Source organism: Lethenteron reissneri, chromosome 27, assembly GCF_015708825.2.
Source record: "Lethenteron reissneri isolate LAM-NWPU_2019-01 chromosome 27, ASM1570882v1, whole genome shotgun sequence".
Classification (NCBI taxonomy): Eukaryota; Metazoa; Chordata; class Hyperoartia; order Petromyzontiformes; family Petromyzontidae; genus Lethenteron; species Lethenteron reissneri.
Genome location: NC_083805.1, coordinates 6,515,313 through 6,531,549, shown reverse-complemented (window position 1 = coordinate 6,531,549; position 16,237 = coordinate 6,515,313). Strand labels below are relative to the sequence as shown.

Sequence of the window (16,237 nt, the reverse complement as noted above, 5' to 3'; positions counted from 1 at the left end):
CGTGGTTTGGGGGGGGGGGTCCTTGAGTTCCCTTTTCCGCCCCCTCCCCTTGACCCCCAACGAATCAGCATTGAGCACCCCTTACAGCCCCTCCCCTCCCCCAACGAACCCCTCCCCTCCCCCACACGACAACCCCTCCCCTCTACGGTGCTTAGGTGCCTTCCGAGATGCCTGATTCACTCAAGGAAACATTTATGTTTTTATAAAGTGCTTAAGGGACCGCTGCCGGTTGCGTAAACAACTTGAGCTGAATTTAACACGTAGGCTTTCGCGACAAATGTTATTCACAATAAGTCCAATCATAAAAAAAGTTTTTATTGTAAAAGTTTTCATTTTATGTACTTAAGTTGAAATGGCTCTTACTTTACACTGATTTGCAGTGGAACATCCGAATGGATGATTTCACTTAAAGTTGTCTTATGCAACCCAACCCCTGGCCCTCATCCTGCAAGTGAATTGATTATGGCTCATGAATGATGATGACAGGGGACTGCAGAGTGCAAGCTCGGAATGAATACTAAAGCTCACGACATCTGTCATAAAAAATATATAAATATACTATAAGTGAGCATTTTAAGCGCTAACTCCTCCTCGGAGTAAACGTTGACATAGGTGGAGACACCGTAGTTGAAAATATATACAGGAAAAAAAAACATCTTACCATTGGCTTGACATGGAAAGTGTTGAGAGGTCAAATCAAACTGGTGCTAAGTCATTGTTTAATTTGTGTAAAGTATGATCCAGTTAAGTCAAAACTCAAAACCATTGTCAGTAATAACAATGCTGGAATACTACTGCTGTACTATAAAGGGAAATGTATAAAGGTGTCAGTTTTTGTACCAGATAAAAGGATAAAACCCTATTACTATATTTTGATACTGGTAAAGGAGGTCTCATAGTGTAAATGCTTACCCCGAGCTCTTAATACTCTGATAGTGCGCTGTTTTTGAGTAGTACGCCTTTTGGCGTCATCTGGTCCAACACCAGTGGAGACTAGGCTCTAAGAAAAGCTGTCTCGGGTGTGAACCAAACAATTTCAAGGACAGTGCATATAATTATCAGAATTGTTTTTTTTTGTTTGCATTTTGACTGCTTGTGTTGTGGTCAATGCAAACATGACTCCTTGTAAAAAAAAGGTGTCAGTTTTGTTGCCATATAAAAGGGTAAAAAAACAATTAGCATATTTTGTTACTGGCAAATGAGGTTCCAATGGTGTATATTATCAGAGTTGTTTATTTTTGTTTGCATTTTGACTGCTTGTGTTGTGGTCAATCCAAACATGATCCCTTGTATAAAGGTGTCAGTTTTTGTACCAGATACAAGGGTAAACCCCTATTACAATAACAACAATAGTTCAAGATGCAAGTTACAATTAATTTATATTTTTTATTAAAAATAAAAAAAATCTTGACAGGCGCTCCTCGGACACCTATGGTTTTGGCGGCGACTCTTCGCCATTGGCGCGTGGGGGGAGGGGAAGGAAACTCGCGGCCGCCGCTTCGGAGAGCATCGGTGAACATCTCCTGCCCGCTAACCCCTAACAAAACCCCTCCGTGCTGCCACACACACATTTGTTCATTACACTGCTAATTAACACCGTTAGAAGAGAAGTCGCGCTGATGATTGTGATCGCGAGAGGTGTGTGGTGGGGTGGTTCGCGCTGCGTTCGTCTCGCCGGTGTCGTTCTCGAGTGGTCACCCCCCCCCCCCCAGCCTATCGCTACGATAATTATCGAGCCTCGTGCCATTAACAGCGATATCTTTGGGAGAAGGGGGGGGGCGGCAAAAGTTGCCTTCGGTTCTGTACTCGTGAGGCGATAGCCGCGAGGACGACGCGGCTTCCAGTTCTTGCCCCCGAGTCGTAGCAAATGTGACATTGCACCCTGAGGCTTGTGAACGTGTCGTGGACTCTCACAGGAGGGTCATCAAGGTGCCTCGATGTGTGTGTGGCCTGTGGTCATCAGGCAATGGGGACGTACTAATTACGAAGGTGCTTTGGTCTGTTTCTGCGAGCCTCGCACAACGAAGCGGAGCTCTCTAAAGGTGTCTTGACTGCGTTATTATATCTGATGTGTGAGTGTGAATATAGTGTATCATCTATAGAGAGAGTGTGTTGTGTACGTATAGTTTCCATGTACGAACGTTTTATTATAAACGAGGCCCCAAGCTTTCGGTAAAGTCACGTATAAGGGAAAGAATCAAATTTTCTTGCTGTGGATTTCACACCTGATGATGATTACTTGTGTTGCAGTCGAAACGTCGTGACAATTTTTATTGTTTTATATTATTTTTTTGAGGCCCCAAGCTTGTCGCCCATACGAACTCTGCTGCTGTCGTTGTTGGCCCTCTTAGCGTTGTCTAGACGACCGTGGTTTGAGTCTCAGAGCCCACGTGCAGTGTGGCGTTTGCAAGCCGTGTTAAATCAAGCGATTACTGACAACAACATTATTGTATTATCGCATGCATATTAGCCTAAGGATACGTGCACAAATCCACGCGATTTGGAGAATGTCGCCCGGTAAATGTGTACAAAAAAAATCAAGGGAAAAAATGTAAACTGCTGCATATGATCCCGATTTAATCAGCTGTACTGGATTGATCTAATACTGTTGTGTGTACCACAGCACGATATCGTGCTGTGGTTCGAGTGTTCGGCTGACAAATGTCGCCCATCACAATCTCTCCTTGCGCCTTTGTCAACCATTATGAGTGTCACCACAATCACGCTTTGAATGAGAAATGTACAGCATTCGCAAGGATACATGGTGCAGATTTAGTAAACGAATAAAGATATTGCACATACTTCACACAAGAAAACGGTTTTAGTTTCATTTGTCAAATATAATACTAAGGCTTTCGGCCATGTCAGACGGATGAGGGTTGTATGACACACCATTTGCATTTACTTCAGTTTAATTGATTAGGTATAGCCCTGTGAGCCATGGCCCACTTGACTCGGGTGCAACCGCAACAAACAAAACGTGAACAAAGAACACCTTAAAGTGACGACGCGCAACAGAAACATCCAGGAAAAAACAGTAAAATCTTCCAGAAAAAAGCACCGTATATCAGCGCTGTGTGCAAAAATCCCAATGGGACGCAAGTCTAATAATAACCATAAGACAATTTAGATGAAGTTAGGCTAACTCCGTACTTCAACAAACATGGCTTAACCATGCGTTTTCGAAATCACAAAAATAAAGCTATAAAAACAATGTAACGGTGATCATAGGAACTGTGATTCAAATTTAACAATAAACGATATACATAACGTGCACGACCAAACTTTGCTGCTATAGCTGGCAGCATGAGTCACTCCATAACAGCAGTATCGGCAGGAGCATCAACACTTTTCAATGCACCTTTCAAGTTCACTTGTGCGATCTTAACTAAATCAACTACGATGTATCTCTCAACTTTATTACAACGTATACAAGTTAAATATAACTGGAAAAGTTATCAAGTTAATTGATACTCAAAATCACATCAGTGGCTGTCTTTTAAAATCATAAATGAGCTTTGTTGATCCCTGCAGGCACTGTTCATGCAGGCACGGGTACTGTGATGTCGCATCTTCAGAAAGCAAACTTCCTTCGCGCAGTCGTGTGAAGTACATCACAGCGGCACCTTTTCAAGAACAGCAGTAATTCACAAACCTGGGAGCACTTCTGGCCAAGGACCATGGAAAAGTACCACGTGCTGGAGATGATTGGAGAGGGATCATTTGGGAAGGTATACAAGGGAAGAAAAAGATATACTGGCCAAGTAAGTAATTTTGAATGACCCAGGGTTATAATTATAAATCAAACATGGTGTTTGTTTCAGATAGAAAAAAACCTGAACTGCATTTTAACAATTTACAACAAAGTTTATGCTTTTCTCTGACCTTGAATTCCAGTTTGTCATGCAAAACATTTGATTTATAACGTTTCAAGCTGTGTAGTATTTGATCAGTAAGGCAAACACTCTTAATATTTCAGGTTGTAGCCCTCAAGTTCATCCCAAAGGTTGGTCGCTCAGACAAGGAGCTGAGAAACCTGCGTCGAGAAATTGATATCATGCGAGGCCTTCAACATCCGAACATTGTCCAGATGCTGGACAGCTTTGAGACTGATAAGGAGGTAAATGCAGTGGGACCCACTTTTTGTCTTGACAATAACAGAAACGATTCACTACTAGTGTTCAAGACAGTGTTTTTAAATGGGATATGTGATAATTGTTTGCACAAATGGCTGTGTTTATACTACTTTAGAACTAATCAGAAAAGTTGAAACCAAATAAATTTAGTTTTTGACCAAATCCCAACAACAAAAGTGCAATTTTGGTCAAAGTGTTTATTTCGCCGTTGTGCAGAGACTAGATAATAATCTGGATATATCTCAAACATTGCTTTGGATACAAAATTAGAATTTGAAGCAAGTGCATAATTGCATTTTCACACTGGGTGTGCATTTGCTTCTTTGTGCCAGCATTATGCAACCAACATCTGTGCTTTACAAATAAATTAGCAACCAGTGGTTTTTATTTTAAGGTTAGATTTTTGTAATTAGTTTTTCTCGTTCATACTGGAGGAAGTGGTGATTGACACCTTGGCTTTTTATAAACGCTTTTTGTTGCTGCTGTAAAAGTGGCTTCTTACAATTGTCATGAAAAGTACCTGATCGATGTATAGCAGTGCATTTTTTTATGAAGTAGATGTGTATTACAAAAAAACTGCCACAACACAAGTATGTGATGGTTGTGTGACAGAGACCGAAAAAGTTGGGATTGTACATTGGCATGGTTTGTTTCCTGCAGGTGGTGGTTGTAACAGATTATGCAGAAGGAGAGCTATTTCAGATCTTGGAAGATGATGGAAACCTTCCTGAAGAGCAGGTAATATCTGTGTCGTAATGCTAATATCACGGGAATTATGTATTGGCACTGCACATTGGTTATGGTCTCGATGACCTAATGATACAAGTTAATTTTGCAGGTCCGTGAGATTGCATGTCAGCTGGTTTCTGCATTATATTATCTACACTCTCATCGCATCCTTCATCGGGACATGAAGCCTCAAAACATACTGCTCGGAAAAGGAGGGGTTGTCAAGCTCTGTGATTTTGGGTCAGTATTAAAACTTTCACTACATTTATGTGGCCATCTGTGTTTCTAGAATATATACTTTTGACTATTACTGTACATTTATGTATACAGTCTAGCATTTTGTTTAAAGTTTAGTTTTTGACATTTTAAACGTACAGGTCTTTACAGACAGCATATATTACTCGTAATGACAAAGGCAAATAACACTTTAGAATACTTTTATAAAAAGTGATCCATGTCAGTCAGAATATCAATCGGGATGAAAGGCATGATACACACACACCGCCTCACTGTTTCCTTGGTGCTTACCTGATTTATTGCAGAAGGGCTTAAGAGACTCGGAGTCTCCAGAGTGCTCATGGATCATTTATGGCATCTGAGCAATTTTTTTGGAGAGGTCTGACATGTTATTGAAAAAAGATTTCATCTTACCTGTTTCTGCTGTTTTGGCAGGTTTGCCCGGGCCATGAGCATCAATACCCTTGTACTGACCTCCATTAAAGGAACGCCATTGTACATGTCTCCTGAGTTGGTGGAGGAGAAGCCATATGACCATACAGCTGACCTTTGGTCCATGGGCTGTATCCTCTACGAGCTGTTTGTTGGCACGCCACCCTTCTACACCAACAGCATTTTTCAACTGGTCAGCCTCATCATCAAAGATCCTGTCAAGTGGCCTAAGAACATGAGCGCAGAGTTCAGGGTAGGTTATTTTTTACTCTAAAATCATGTTTTGAATGAATCTGGGCACTGGTATAGAGGGCACATTATGCTAAAAACAATGGTGTGCTTTAATAGCATTGGTTTTACAATATTCACTTAAATGTTTGTTTCAGAACTTCTTGCAGGGATTGCTGACAAAGGAACCGAAATTACGTCTTTCCTGGCCAGCACTCCTTCACCACCCATTTGTGGCTGGAAAAGTTATTGGTATGGTTGCTGCTTACATTTTTTGTGAATAAGATGAGGGACTTGTTTATTGTGAAGTAAATTAAACATTTCCTAATACTTTAGTTGAACAGTTTGAGATGAGCAATAATTAAACTTTGGTCAGAAATAACCGCAAAGCCTTATTATATGTTGCAGGACCAGGAATCGGTAACTGCATGCATTGTGATGTTTGTGATGTCCCTTTTTCTATTTGCATGTAACTCACCCTGCTATGCCATACGGTACAGAATGAATGCTGTATGCAATATACTGCATGCAAAACATAATATAAAGGTCAATTACAAGTGGTGGAGATGGTCTCATAGTGCCAAGTCATGCTTTAGAAAACATTCTGTATAATAAGAGCCAAATCTGTATGTTTGTATGCAAGTGTTGGTCTTTGTCTGGAAAAAATATCCTATATCACTCCACCATATTAACTGAATGAGGTGCCATTTGATGGTTTGTGATCTATAGATTCAGCAAGTTAGTTGTATTATAAAACGGTATTACCTTTTCCATCATAAGTCGACTTATTGGCCCCAATGCTACTTATCCAGTCTGCCATTTTTAAGAGTGCGGCACATGATGTAATCCCCACAACCACATTTCAAAATCATACAAACCGATAGGTGTGTTCCATTGGGAAGAGATGATTGTGCTTATGGGGAGCTATTGAAAATCAACTAGCTTGCTACTATATTAGTTTGAACTGGTAAGTCTGACGAGGGTTCAGGCGAGTGTCACGTCACCCCGTCCATAGGAGAGGCTGCCCACAAGTAATACATAATATCATACATAATACATGCGATATGATGTAGGAAACTGGTCAACTCATTGGTTTAAGAATTGTAAATACTGCATAGAAAACACTGTAGAGGTATTTAATTAACTAAAATATATATACTTTAAACTGCATTTCAATTTTCTATTTACGTAATTGCTATTAGTGTTGTCATATAACTTGGGGAATTTTCTCCAAATACATATAATTTGAATTGATTATAAACTCGGACCCATACCTCAAAGAGCGGGTCTGGCAGTTCACCAGCTTTGGTGCAAGTGTAGTGTATGTCAACTGAGGCGCACACACACTGTTGTTGGAGGCAACGCGTTTATTAAACAATTCACTATACACCGGATTCTGTTGCTAAGTGTGGCTAACTTCCCTATGCTGGCTCACTATATGTGTTAACTAGCTTGATCCCTGAACGAGCCCTGAATCCCCCTCCCTTGCTGTATCAAGGACGGCGCCCCCGCTTCCGGCCATGTGTCCTTAACTCCTCCAATTGAGGACACCGCTTCAGGTCACGTGCCCTTGACTCCTCCAATCGGGCACCGCTTCCGGTCACGTGCCCCTAGCTAGTCCAATCGAGGCCCGCTTCTGGCCACGTGCCCTTAGCTCGTTCAATCGGGGCACCCGGCGCTCCTCTAGCACTGGCTGGCGTGACCCACAGAGACATCTGACTGTGTCTCTACATTACCCCCCCCCCCCCTTTACAAAATTTCAGCCGACCCGGCTGTGAAACCCCAAATGGAAAGAGTAGAGGAGAAAATTTTCCAACAACCCAAAAAAAAACCTCCTAGTCTCACAGCCAATTTCACAGCAAGGCGCGGCCCCCAATGTAATGTGAACGGTAAGTGTAACAATAACCCCGACCAACGCGCCCCAACGACACAAAACAAGAGCCGTGAGATAAAGAAGAAGGGACGGCAATCTCAAGGGGTGATCAATCCCTCCCGGCAGCCAGGAAGCGGCCAGTTTTCAAACCCGTGTGACAAGGCTGGCCCGAGGCCCGCGGCCCCTCTCCAAGTGGCGAAGGAAGAGGCCGCTCAACCGGAGAGAAAAGATCCGACAATGGTTGTCCGCCCCTGACTTGCGCCGAAACCGGCAACAAGTTCGGCGGCTCCCCAGACCTCAGTAGCTGGGACCCTGAGGGAGAAGAGGCGGAGCATCTCTGAGGCATCGTTCCTGTGGACGCACGCCCCGGCTCGTCGGGCACACCGGACACACAGCACCCAGAGATTTGAGATGATGAATGAGCTTCGTCCGGCGGACAAAACGGTTTGAGGCGCGACGCATGAACAAACTAGCACCTTCGACCGAATTGTATGCGGACGCTTTGTGGGCTTTTTACCTCGACAATCTCCACAGGCCCCCGCCACGGTTTGTAGAGCTTAGGGGACGTCCCTACGGGAACCTGGGGCCAATGAAGCCACACCCCTATCCCCAACTGCCCATTTGGTCCCAGTCTCCTAGGCACCCACCTGCCGCTCGTTGGCAGCTTGCTTCAAGGCCGAGTTCCCGCGGGAGGCCTCCCTAGCCTCCGATAGGCACTGTAGGGGAACCCGTACGGAGTCGGGAAGTTTCTTTTGAGCCAGATCCGGATTTAGCTGTGCGTCAATGGGCGGATTTTTCTCCCTCCCATACATAAGAAAAAAAGGCGAGTAGCCTGTGGACGCATGGGGGGACAATCTATATGCGGCCAGGACCCCTGGAACATGCAAGTCCTAGTCGGTCTGTTGTTCGTTAACCTGATGACATAGCATGGATGTGAACATCCTATGTAGACGCTCCACCATGCCATCGGTCTGCGGATTATAGGGCGAGGTGCGGATCTTTTTAGTGCCCAATAGGTCACACACCTCCTTAAGTAGTTTTGACGAAACATTTCTGCCCTGGTCCGTAAGGAGTCGTTCTGGAGCCCCCTTATTCAGAACGTACCCGTGGAGAAAGGGATCCGTAATGATGGCTGCCGACTGGTCCGGCACCGGCCAGGCCATCACCCACCAAGAAAGATACACTACCCCCACGAGCAGATACTTGTTACCCCGCTGGTTGGCGGGAAACGGACCCAGAATATCGAGTGCGATGAGTTCATTCATCCACGATACATAAATGGATTGGAGAGGGGGTCATGCCAATTTCGGTGTAGGTTTCCGGCGGGCACATGCAGTGCATCCTCTAAGCACATTTTGGACGTCCGCCGCCATGCGGGGCCAGAAGAAGTTCAGGCAGTGGGTGGACAGGGTTTTTGCGACCCCTGAAATGCGTAAGATGTCCGTGCGTTGCCTAAGCCAACCTCCCCCGCAGGATGGTGGGAACTACGACGTTATACTTTAGTAATTATGCGTCCCAGCGCATGAGGAGGCCCCCTCTCAGAATGACTGTGGCTAACGGTCGTCAGCTGTCACCCTCTGCGGAGTCACGAACCCGGAGTCTGATGGCTAACAATGAGGCGTCCTCACTCGGAGTTGGAGAGACCGAGCGTGTGGTCACATGTGTCAGCTGTGTCCGTGTGCGTGACATCGGCCGCAGCGACGATTTCCCGGGGTGGAGCTGAATTGGCGGGCTTGCACCGTCCCGCGCCCGATGTACACGCGCAATCTTCACCGGTTGGCAGACATGACAACGCGTCAGCATTCGAGTGGCGGACGCCCTTTCTATACGAGACCTCAAATGCATAGTCCTGAAAGACCTCGAGCCAACGGGACAGCTGGCCGGACGGCTGCTCAACACGCAGTGTGTACTGCAAGGCTGCGTGGTCTGATCGCACCTGGAATTTTCACCCATAGAGGTACGGCCGGTACTGCTGAACGAATAAACAATTGCCAGTAACTCATGGCGCGTAACGCAATAGTGTTGCTCGGCCGTAGAAAACACCCTACTGCCGTATGCGACCACACGCTCTACTCCGTCCACCACCTGTGACAAAACGGCGCCAATACCAGTATTGCCAGCGTCAGTCTCAAGGACGAAAGGCAAAGAAAAATTGGGGTACCAAAGGCGAGGCGCGTTGACCAGGCTTTTGCCAGCGTGGCAAACGCGGCCTCCTCCGCCCCCCACCGAAATTTCTGGCCTTTGGCCGTGAGGACATGGAGCGGCTTTGCGATCGTGGCGAACCCGGGGATGAAGCATCGGTAATAAGAGGCAAATCCGACAAAACTACGTACCTCACCCGCCGACTTGGGGGTTGGCCACATGAGAAAGCACGCAGTTTTGTCAGGGTCCGTCGAAATCCCGGATTTGACGACGATATGGCCTAGGTATTTGACCGATCTCAGCAGGTATTTGACCGATCTCTGCAGCACTTCTGCGGCTTAAACTTCAAGTTAGCAGCCCGAATTTGGGGAAAACAGCCTGCCACTTCTGAAGGTGCTCTTCGAACGTGCGTCCAAACACAATGACATCGTCGAGATAAATCAAACACGTATTCCATTGTAGGCCCGCTAGCAATAGCTCCATCAGCCGTTGGAATGTGACTGGGGCTGAGTGCAATCCCATCGGGAGCCGGTCGAACTCAAAAAGGCCCTGGGGCGTGTGCAATGCAGTCTTTGGCCAAGAGCTGTCATCTATGGGCAACTGCCAAAATCCCGACATCAAATCCAGCGTAAAGAAAAACCGCGCCCCTGACAACGCGTCTAACGAGTCATCCGTCCGCGGGAGCGGGTACACATCCGCCACAGAGACTTTGTTGAGTCTACGGAAGTCCACGCAGAACCTCAAACTACCGTCCTGTTTCTTTACAAGAACGATGGGTGCACCCCATGGACTGTTGGAGGGAGCGATAATGTCTGCGGCCAGTATTTCATCCACCGCGCAGCGCACATGGTCCTTCTCCGCGGGACTCAGGCGGTACGGTTTTTGACGAATAGGGCCCGAATTTCCCGTGTCAATGTGATGGCGCAATAAAGGCGTGCAGCCAATGTCGAATTTGGATTTACTAAATACATCGCCAAATTCCGATAAGAGCGCACGCAGCTCGAGCCTCTGTGTTTCAGACATGTCCTTGCTCTCGGAACAGAGCGTGTTTACCCATGCCTCGTCAACGTCCTCACCCTGCCCCGTAGCCGCTGAAACACCTATATTCCCACCGTTTTTATAAACGTCACCTGCAGCCGACACGTGAGCTGAGACAGTGCCCTCTTGAAACACCGACGTGTCCGGACCGACATTCAGGACCTGAATAAAAGGTTGCAACCAAAGTCTGCGCATAAACCAAATTTTGTGCGTGAAACCGCCCTGGTGGAGGGAACCATCAACAACCCGTGCGAAGCCGTTTTGCAATCTAGGTGCTTTTTAAACCGCAAGGGGATCAGCATCTGCGCCCCGGAGAGAAATTTAAACGTTTGGTTTGCCATGGCAGGGACCGAAACGTTTGCTGTGCAAACAAAGTTGGTGATGACAAGAAAGCCATGCGGCGGCCCGACGGCAACTCAATGCAGCCGTGATCCACGAGGATTTTGCATGGATCCTTGCTCCACATATTTCTTTTAAGGCAACTTATACATCCAGTGGGCTGCATACAGCTCTATAAAGAAGTCGCATGCACTTATCATACCACACAGCATCTTGCATGCAGCTCGTACCTCATCGTACTGCATGGTCTAACAAAGAATTTTTAATAATTTCAGTGGCAATTGCTCACCTAAGTTCAAGGTTATCCATTCAATATTATTTTATTCTCCACTACCACCATAAAGTATCCCTTATGAGTGTGGAATTGAGTATATGCTTAATGTGACAAATATTTTCTTACTAAAGTTTGATCAAATTGCAGTGTTGGATGACATCTCTGCCGAGGAAACAAATCCACTGACGGAGGACCTCAGCCCTGAACTTCAGGCACAAAAAGAAAAACAGGCAGCAGAACTGGCACCTACCAGTGGGCAGTCAAAGATTCTACGCAAGGCACGGCAAAAGATGGCAGAAGTAGCAAAGAACAAGGTGGTTAAATTAGGATGCATTTCTCACCCCAAATGGTTACTTTTGAAAAATGTTATCATTTCAAGAAATTGATGGTTACACTTATTTTTTCTTTTCAATGCTAATAACAGGAAAAAGATAATCAATGTGGAAACGCACCTCAAAGACAACGAGGTGTTTTGGAGAAAAAGGCTTCTTCACACAGTGCATTAGCCTCTAAACATAAATCAATGGCCAAACAAGCTGTAAGTTCTGCTGCCACTTTAGCTGTGAAGCAGGTTGGTGATGCAAGAAAGGATGATTGGCAAATGGAAAATAGGCCACCCACACCAAAGTAAGTGCACACATTGGTATTCTTTTGAGAAGTTTTGTTTCCAGAATAAATATTTATTTTTGGTTAACATTTTGAATCATCAGCAGTGTTTAAACGATTTAAAAACAATTCTAGTGTGCTTGCCAAAAGTGAAATCCAGACAAAATCATTTATATTCAACAGTCATTATGCTTTGCAGTTTCAAATGTAAAATCTTATTATTTTTAACTTGCAAATTTGCAAAGATATCTCTGTTTGAAAGATGATCATGCAAAAAAGTGTAATATCTGTTTTCAAAGATAGTCATGTAAAAAGTATGAATCGCTTTTTTTTTCTAGGGTAGATCGAATTGGTGCTGATTACGCAAAAGAATTTCCAGAGGTGGAGGTCGGAAGCCGTACTCTAACACGGCAGAACCCCAGCGCCGTGCCAGGACGTGCCAACGGAAGCATCGACAATGTAGACCTTGACAATGAGGTACACGGTTACAAGCAGAGCTTTGTTACACTTGCTTTTTTTTTCCTTATTCGTAATGCAAACATTTATTGAGAATTTTACATAATGTGCATCTCCATAGCATAACCTATTAAACACGTACAAGTTATATTTGTTTGTGTAGTAGGCCTAACATATTACACCAATGCACTTGTAGAAGAGTAGTGTGATGACGTCATGTCATGGGCGCTGTAAGGAGACACCTTCGAGAACAGGGGCGGGTCCGAGTGAAGGGGAGGAGCCGCCCAAGGGGTACTTAAGGGGGACCCCGTGACGAAGGCGTGATCGTTGTGGGAGCCCGGAGTGTGGGTCGGCTGAAGGAGGTCTCTCCCGCTCGTGACCGGACGGTGTTGGCTGAACCGCTGTCCGGGGTCGACGAGTGGGAGAGCCGAAGAGATAGCCGAGGGTAGGGCTCGAAGAAGTCTGTGAGAATCGGCTGAGAGTGAGTGGGGTTCTTCTCTCCTCGGCCGGGCGGTGTTGAATGAACCCCCGTCCCGGCCCGAGTGAGAGAGCCAAAGGGATAGCCGAGGTTAGGACGAGTTGAGCTTGGGGGTCCATGGGAAGGACCGAGTATAGAGAACACCTACCCCTGGTGTGAGCCGAGTGTTTAAACCGTGTTAATAAACGGCGAAAGCCCTTACAAGAAGTTCCGTCTCCGCGTGGTTATACGACGCAACACACTTATATGTTATACAATTAATACATTAATTTATGGATTCCAAATAAACATAAGGTTGTCTTGTGCCAATCCATAGGCCACAAACAGCACTTGTCCTTCACAATGTTGTGCAAAATCACGAAAATTGGGACCATTTAGAGCTTTGTTTTAAATTAAGCTGTGACATTGCTTTGTGTGCACACACTTGTAGTTGTGGTACTATAACAATTGGCAAAAATCATGTTCAGTCCACTTTCGTTTTTTTCTCACATACATATTAATCAGTGTGCTGAGTCCTGGTTGATGGTAATTGAATTTGATTGAGCCCAGTGTGAAACACCTTTAATATATTGTTTTTGGACGGCTGGATGGCTCAAAATAACATTGACACCATTGAGGTAATATTTGTAAGGACCTATTATGACCCCTGCTATGTTGACATTGGAGTATGTTAATAATGCCATAGGCATCACAGTTTAATATGACCATTTTAAATAGTGAAACATCCTACATCCATGTGAACAAGTCAGTGGTGTAATATTCAAATAACATTGAATCACACTTTATGTGATTCATACGTTAAAGCTATGTTTTTATTTGGATTGCACGTTTTTGCTTTACACAATACAGATATGAGCTTGATAAGCAAAGACCTACAAAGTGGATATTCCACTACATTTTTTTTATTTCTTCACACAGTCTCTTGTATCTTATTGTCTTGGACAAAGGTGCTTATAATAATGACTGTTTTCGCAGGAGATGGACAGCGATGACGAGTGGCAGCATTTCATTGAAGCGACGGATCCTACCAACCTACAGTTGACCACTCCCATGACACTTTTGTCAGATGCTGAGTTTTTGACTCGCATTCGAGCCAGGCTGAGAGACTCATCCACTCAGGTAATTTAACACGTTCTTTCGGAGTGGGCAGGTAGGAACTTGGTTGGACAGCGCATTCGTGCGATTCGTGTCATGCGGCGCAAGCTGCGTGGGGCGGCGCGTCACGTGGTGCTGAGTCCGCTCGAAGCGCTCTATGAAATACAAATCGAGGGCGTGGCTATGCACGACAGACAGACAAATAATCCCTGGTGGGCAGTGTGGAACTGTTGTTCCTACCTGTAAACACGAGTATTAGTTTGTTGAGCTGTTATTTATTTGTGTTAGCTCTGTTCATAATAGTAACATGACATTATTATTTAGTTCCATATATGTGCTTTTGTTTTCAAGCGTCTATGCAGATCATATCTGTCACGTTTTACTTCGAAAAATATTTTGAAATATTGGATACATACAGATGGTGATTTTACTACTAACATATAAACAATATATTTACTGTACTAATTTCACTATGCCCTTACCTTTGTTTATTACATCATGTTAGCATCAACAATGCATTACAATTAGAATATTAGCATGAATCTCAGTATGCAATAACGAGGTAACGGCGTATTAGGTAGTAGATATAAACGTGCATAAATTTAATTTGTATTTTTTTATTATTTGTGCTGGCTTGTGTTCAGGTTTTAGATGGTATGCTGGAGGGAGCATCCAGACTGCGTCCTGTGCTCCATGTCATTACAAACCTGTTAGCCACTAAGTGTGACTCAGAGCTGCTGTACACATTCTGTTGTTCTCTCGAGCTTCCACATCACTCCCTCATGCTGCTGGAGCAGATCTTGGCCAGTACAAGTGTGCGACAAGTACATAATGCATCTTCACTTTCAGCTTTTACGTAACTCGCTAAGCAGTCGTGATGGACGGCATGATGCTATTTTCGTAAATCCCAGATAAATTGATGCCTTCATTGACCCTGTGATTGTATCAACTAATTTCATCATTAGATGCCTGCTGCTCTTGCAATAATGTCATATCCTATCCCTAAATAGTTACGTTGTTTAAATACAGTGTTTACGTGAACAATCTAAACTCTTGCAACATCCAAGAAATAAATTGCCGTTTTATGCATGCAGTATTAAAAGAGCATTATGCGTGTGTTGTATTTGTGCATTTGTTCATGTATGGTTTTCTATCATCTTCCAGCAACCCTGGTGTCTAGCTGTCCTATTAGACCTAATCGCATTACTCATTGCTTACTTTGCCAGTGATTTCAACACTAATCCAAATATATGTTCAGAGAGGTAAGCCGTTTAAAAAAATATATCACTTCAACCTTTTTGCACATGTCATTTGGAAGGAACTCCATTCATTGTAAACTGTTTATGGCGTAATTTTATTTAAAATCGAAACGTAATTTTTACTTTAGTATTGTTTTCTTGTCAGGCATGTATTTGTTGGAGACCCACAGTACTATTAAAGTATCTTTAAAGTATGGTAAATGTTTTGTTGATAATACGAATACTATTTTTGTATGTTTTATTTTCGATTTGTCAAGGAGAAACGATTTTTTTTCTCTCGCTAATTTTGCACATTTAAAGCTACATTTGCAATCGTTAACTTGTATTGTTTTCCCTCAACCTCCGTGATATCCTCTTATGTTGCAGTTATGAGAGATTTGGAAAGTCTGCTGAAGAGTACATTAAAATATTGCAGAAGCTGATGAATCAGTCCATCGACACTGATCTTCGCCTCACAGAACAAGCCATGCTAGTACGAATATTTCTACTCTAATTGTATATGATATATGCCTTTTCTTTGCTGTCACATAGATTTAAAGGCATCTATATTGACTTTCTCTATAATCATTCTCTTGACTCAATTGAAAACTCAAGGGCATAGTGTATAGGCTAATACAATGCAGGTAATTCAGTAAGTAAAATTGGCCGTCTAATTCTGAAACCTTTGTTGATTTTTTTTTCCTCCCTACACATAGTGCCTGGTGTACCTGTGCGAGGGTATGGATGCAAACTCATCACCCGTGTCTGCAGATTTTTACTCCAGTTTGCTTTCCAACAACTCCGCTCTCATTCAGGTTCTGCTGCTTAGTACTCAAACTCAACCAGCTGTGCAGAAAAAAATAGGTTTGCCATTTTACACGGACATAATATATACACAAACATATACGCATTCCAAAGAATCGCAAACCAACTCTC

The 16,237-nt window shown here is 44.0% G+C and overlaps 1 protein-coding gene across 2 annotated transcripts in view; it reads left to right on the top strand.

Moving 5' to 3' along the window:
- The first annotated feature begins 1,429 nt into the window (after positions 1–1,429).
- The window catches only part of STK36 (serine/threonine kinase 36), a 33,392-nt gene continuing 18,584 nt past the window's right edge, over positions 1,430–16,237 (top strand). The window contains exons 1-15 of one of the 2 annotated variants that reach the window (XM_061561269.1): positions 1,430–1,512; positions 3,535–3,764; positions 3,980–4,120; positions 4,797–4,874; positions 4,975–5,105; positions 5,538–5,787; positions 5,921–6,014; positions 11,576–11,742; positions 11,853–12,055; positions 12,373–12,511; positions 13,944–14,087; positions 14,708–14,887; positions 15,228–15,325; positions 15,689–15,794; positions 16,018–16,165. In XM_061561269.1, coding sequence (XP_061417253.1) covers positions 3,681–3,764; positions 3,980–4,120; positions 4,797–4,874; positions 4,975–5,105; positions 5,538–5,787; positions 5,921–6,014; positions 11,576–11,742; positions 11,853–12,055; positions 12,373–12,511; positions 13,944–14,087; positions 14,708–14,887; positions 15,228–15,325; positions 15,689–15,794; positions 16,018–16,165 — 1,963 coding nt within the window. In that variant the 5' untranslated portion in view covers positions 1,430–1,512; positions 3,535–3,680. Of the gene's footprint in view, positions 1,639–3,534; positions 3,765–3,979; positions 4,121–4,796; positions 4,875–4,974; positions 5,106–5,537; positions 5,788–5,920; positions 6,015–11,575; positions 11,743–11,852; positions 12,056–12,372; positions 12,512–13,943; positions 14,088–14,707; positions 14,888–15,227; positions 15,326–15,688; positions 15,795–16,017; positions 16,166–16,237 lie in introns of both variants that reach the window. The other variant, XM_061561268.1, reaches the window with a different exon arrangement.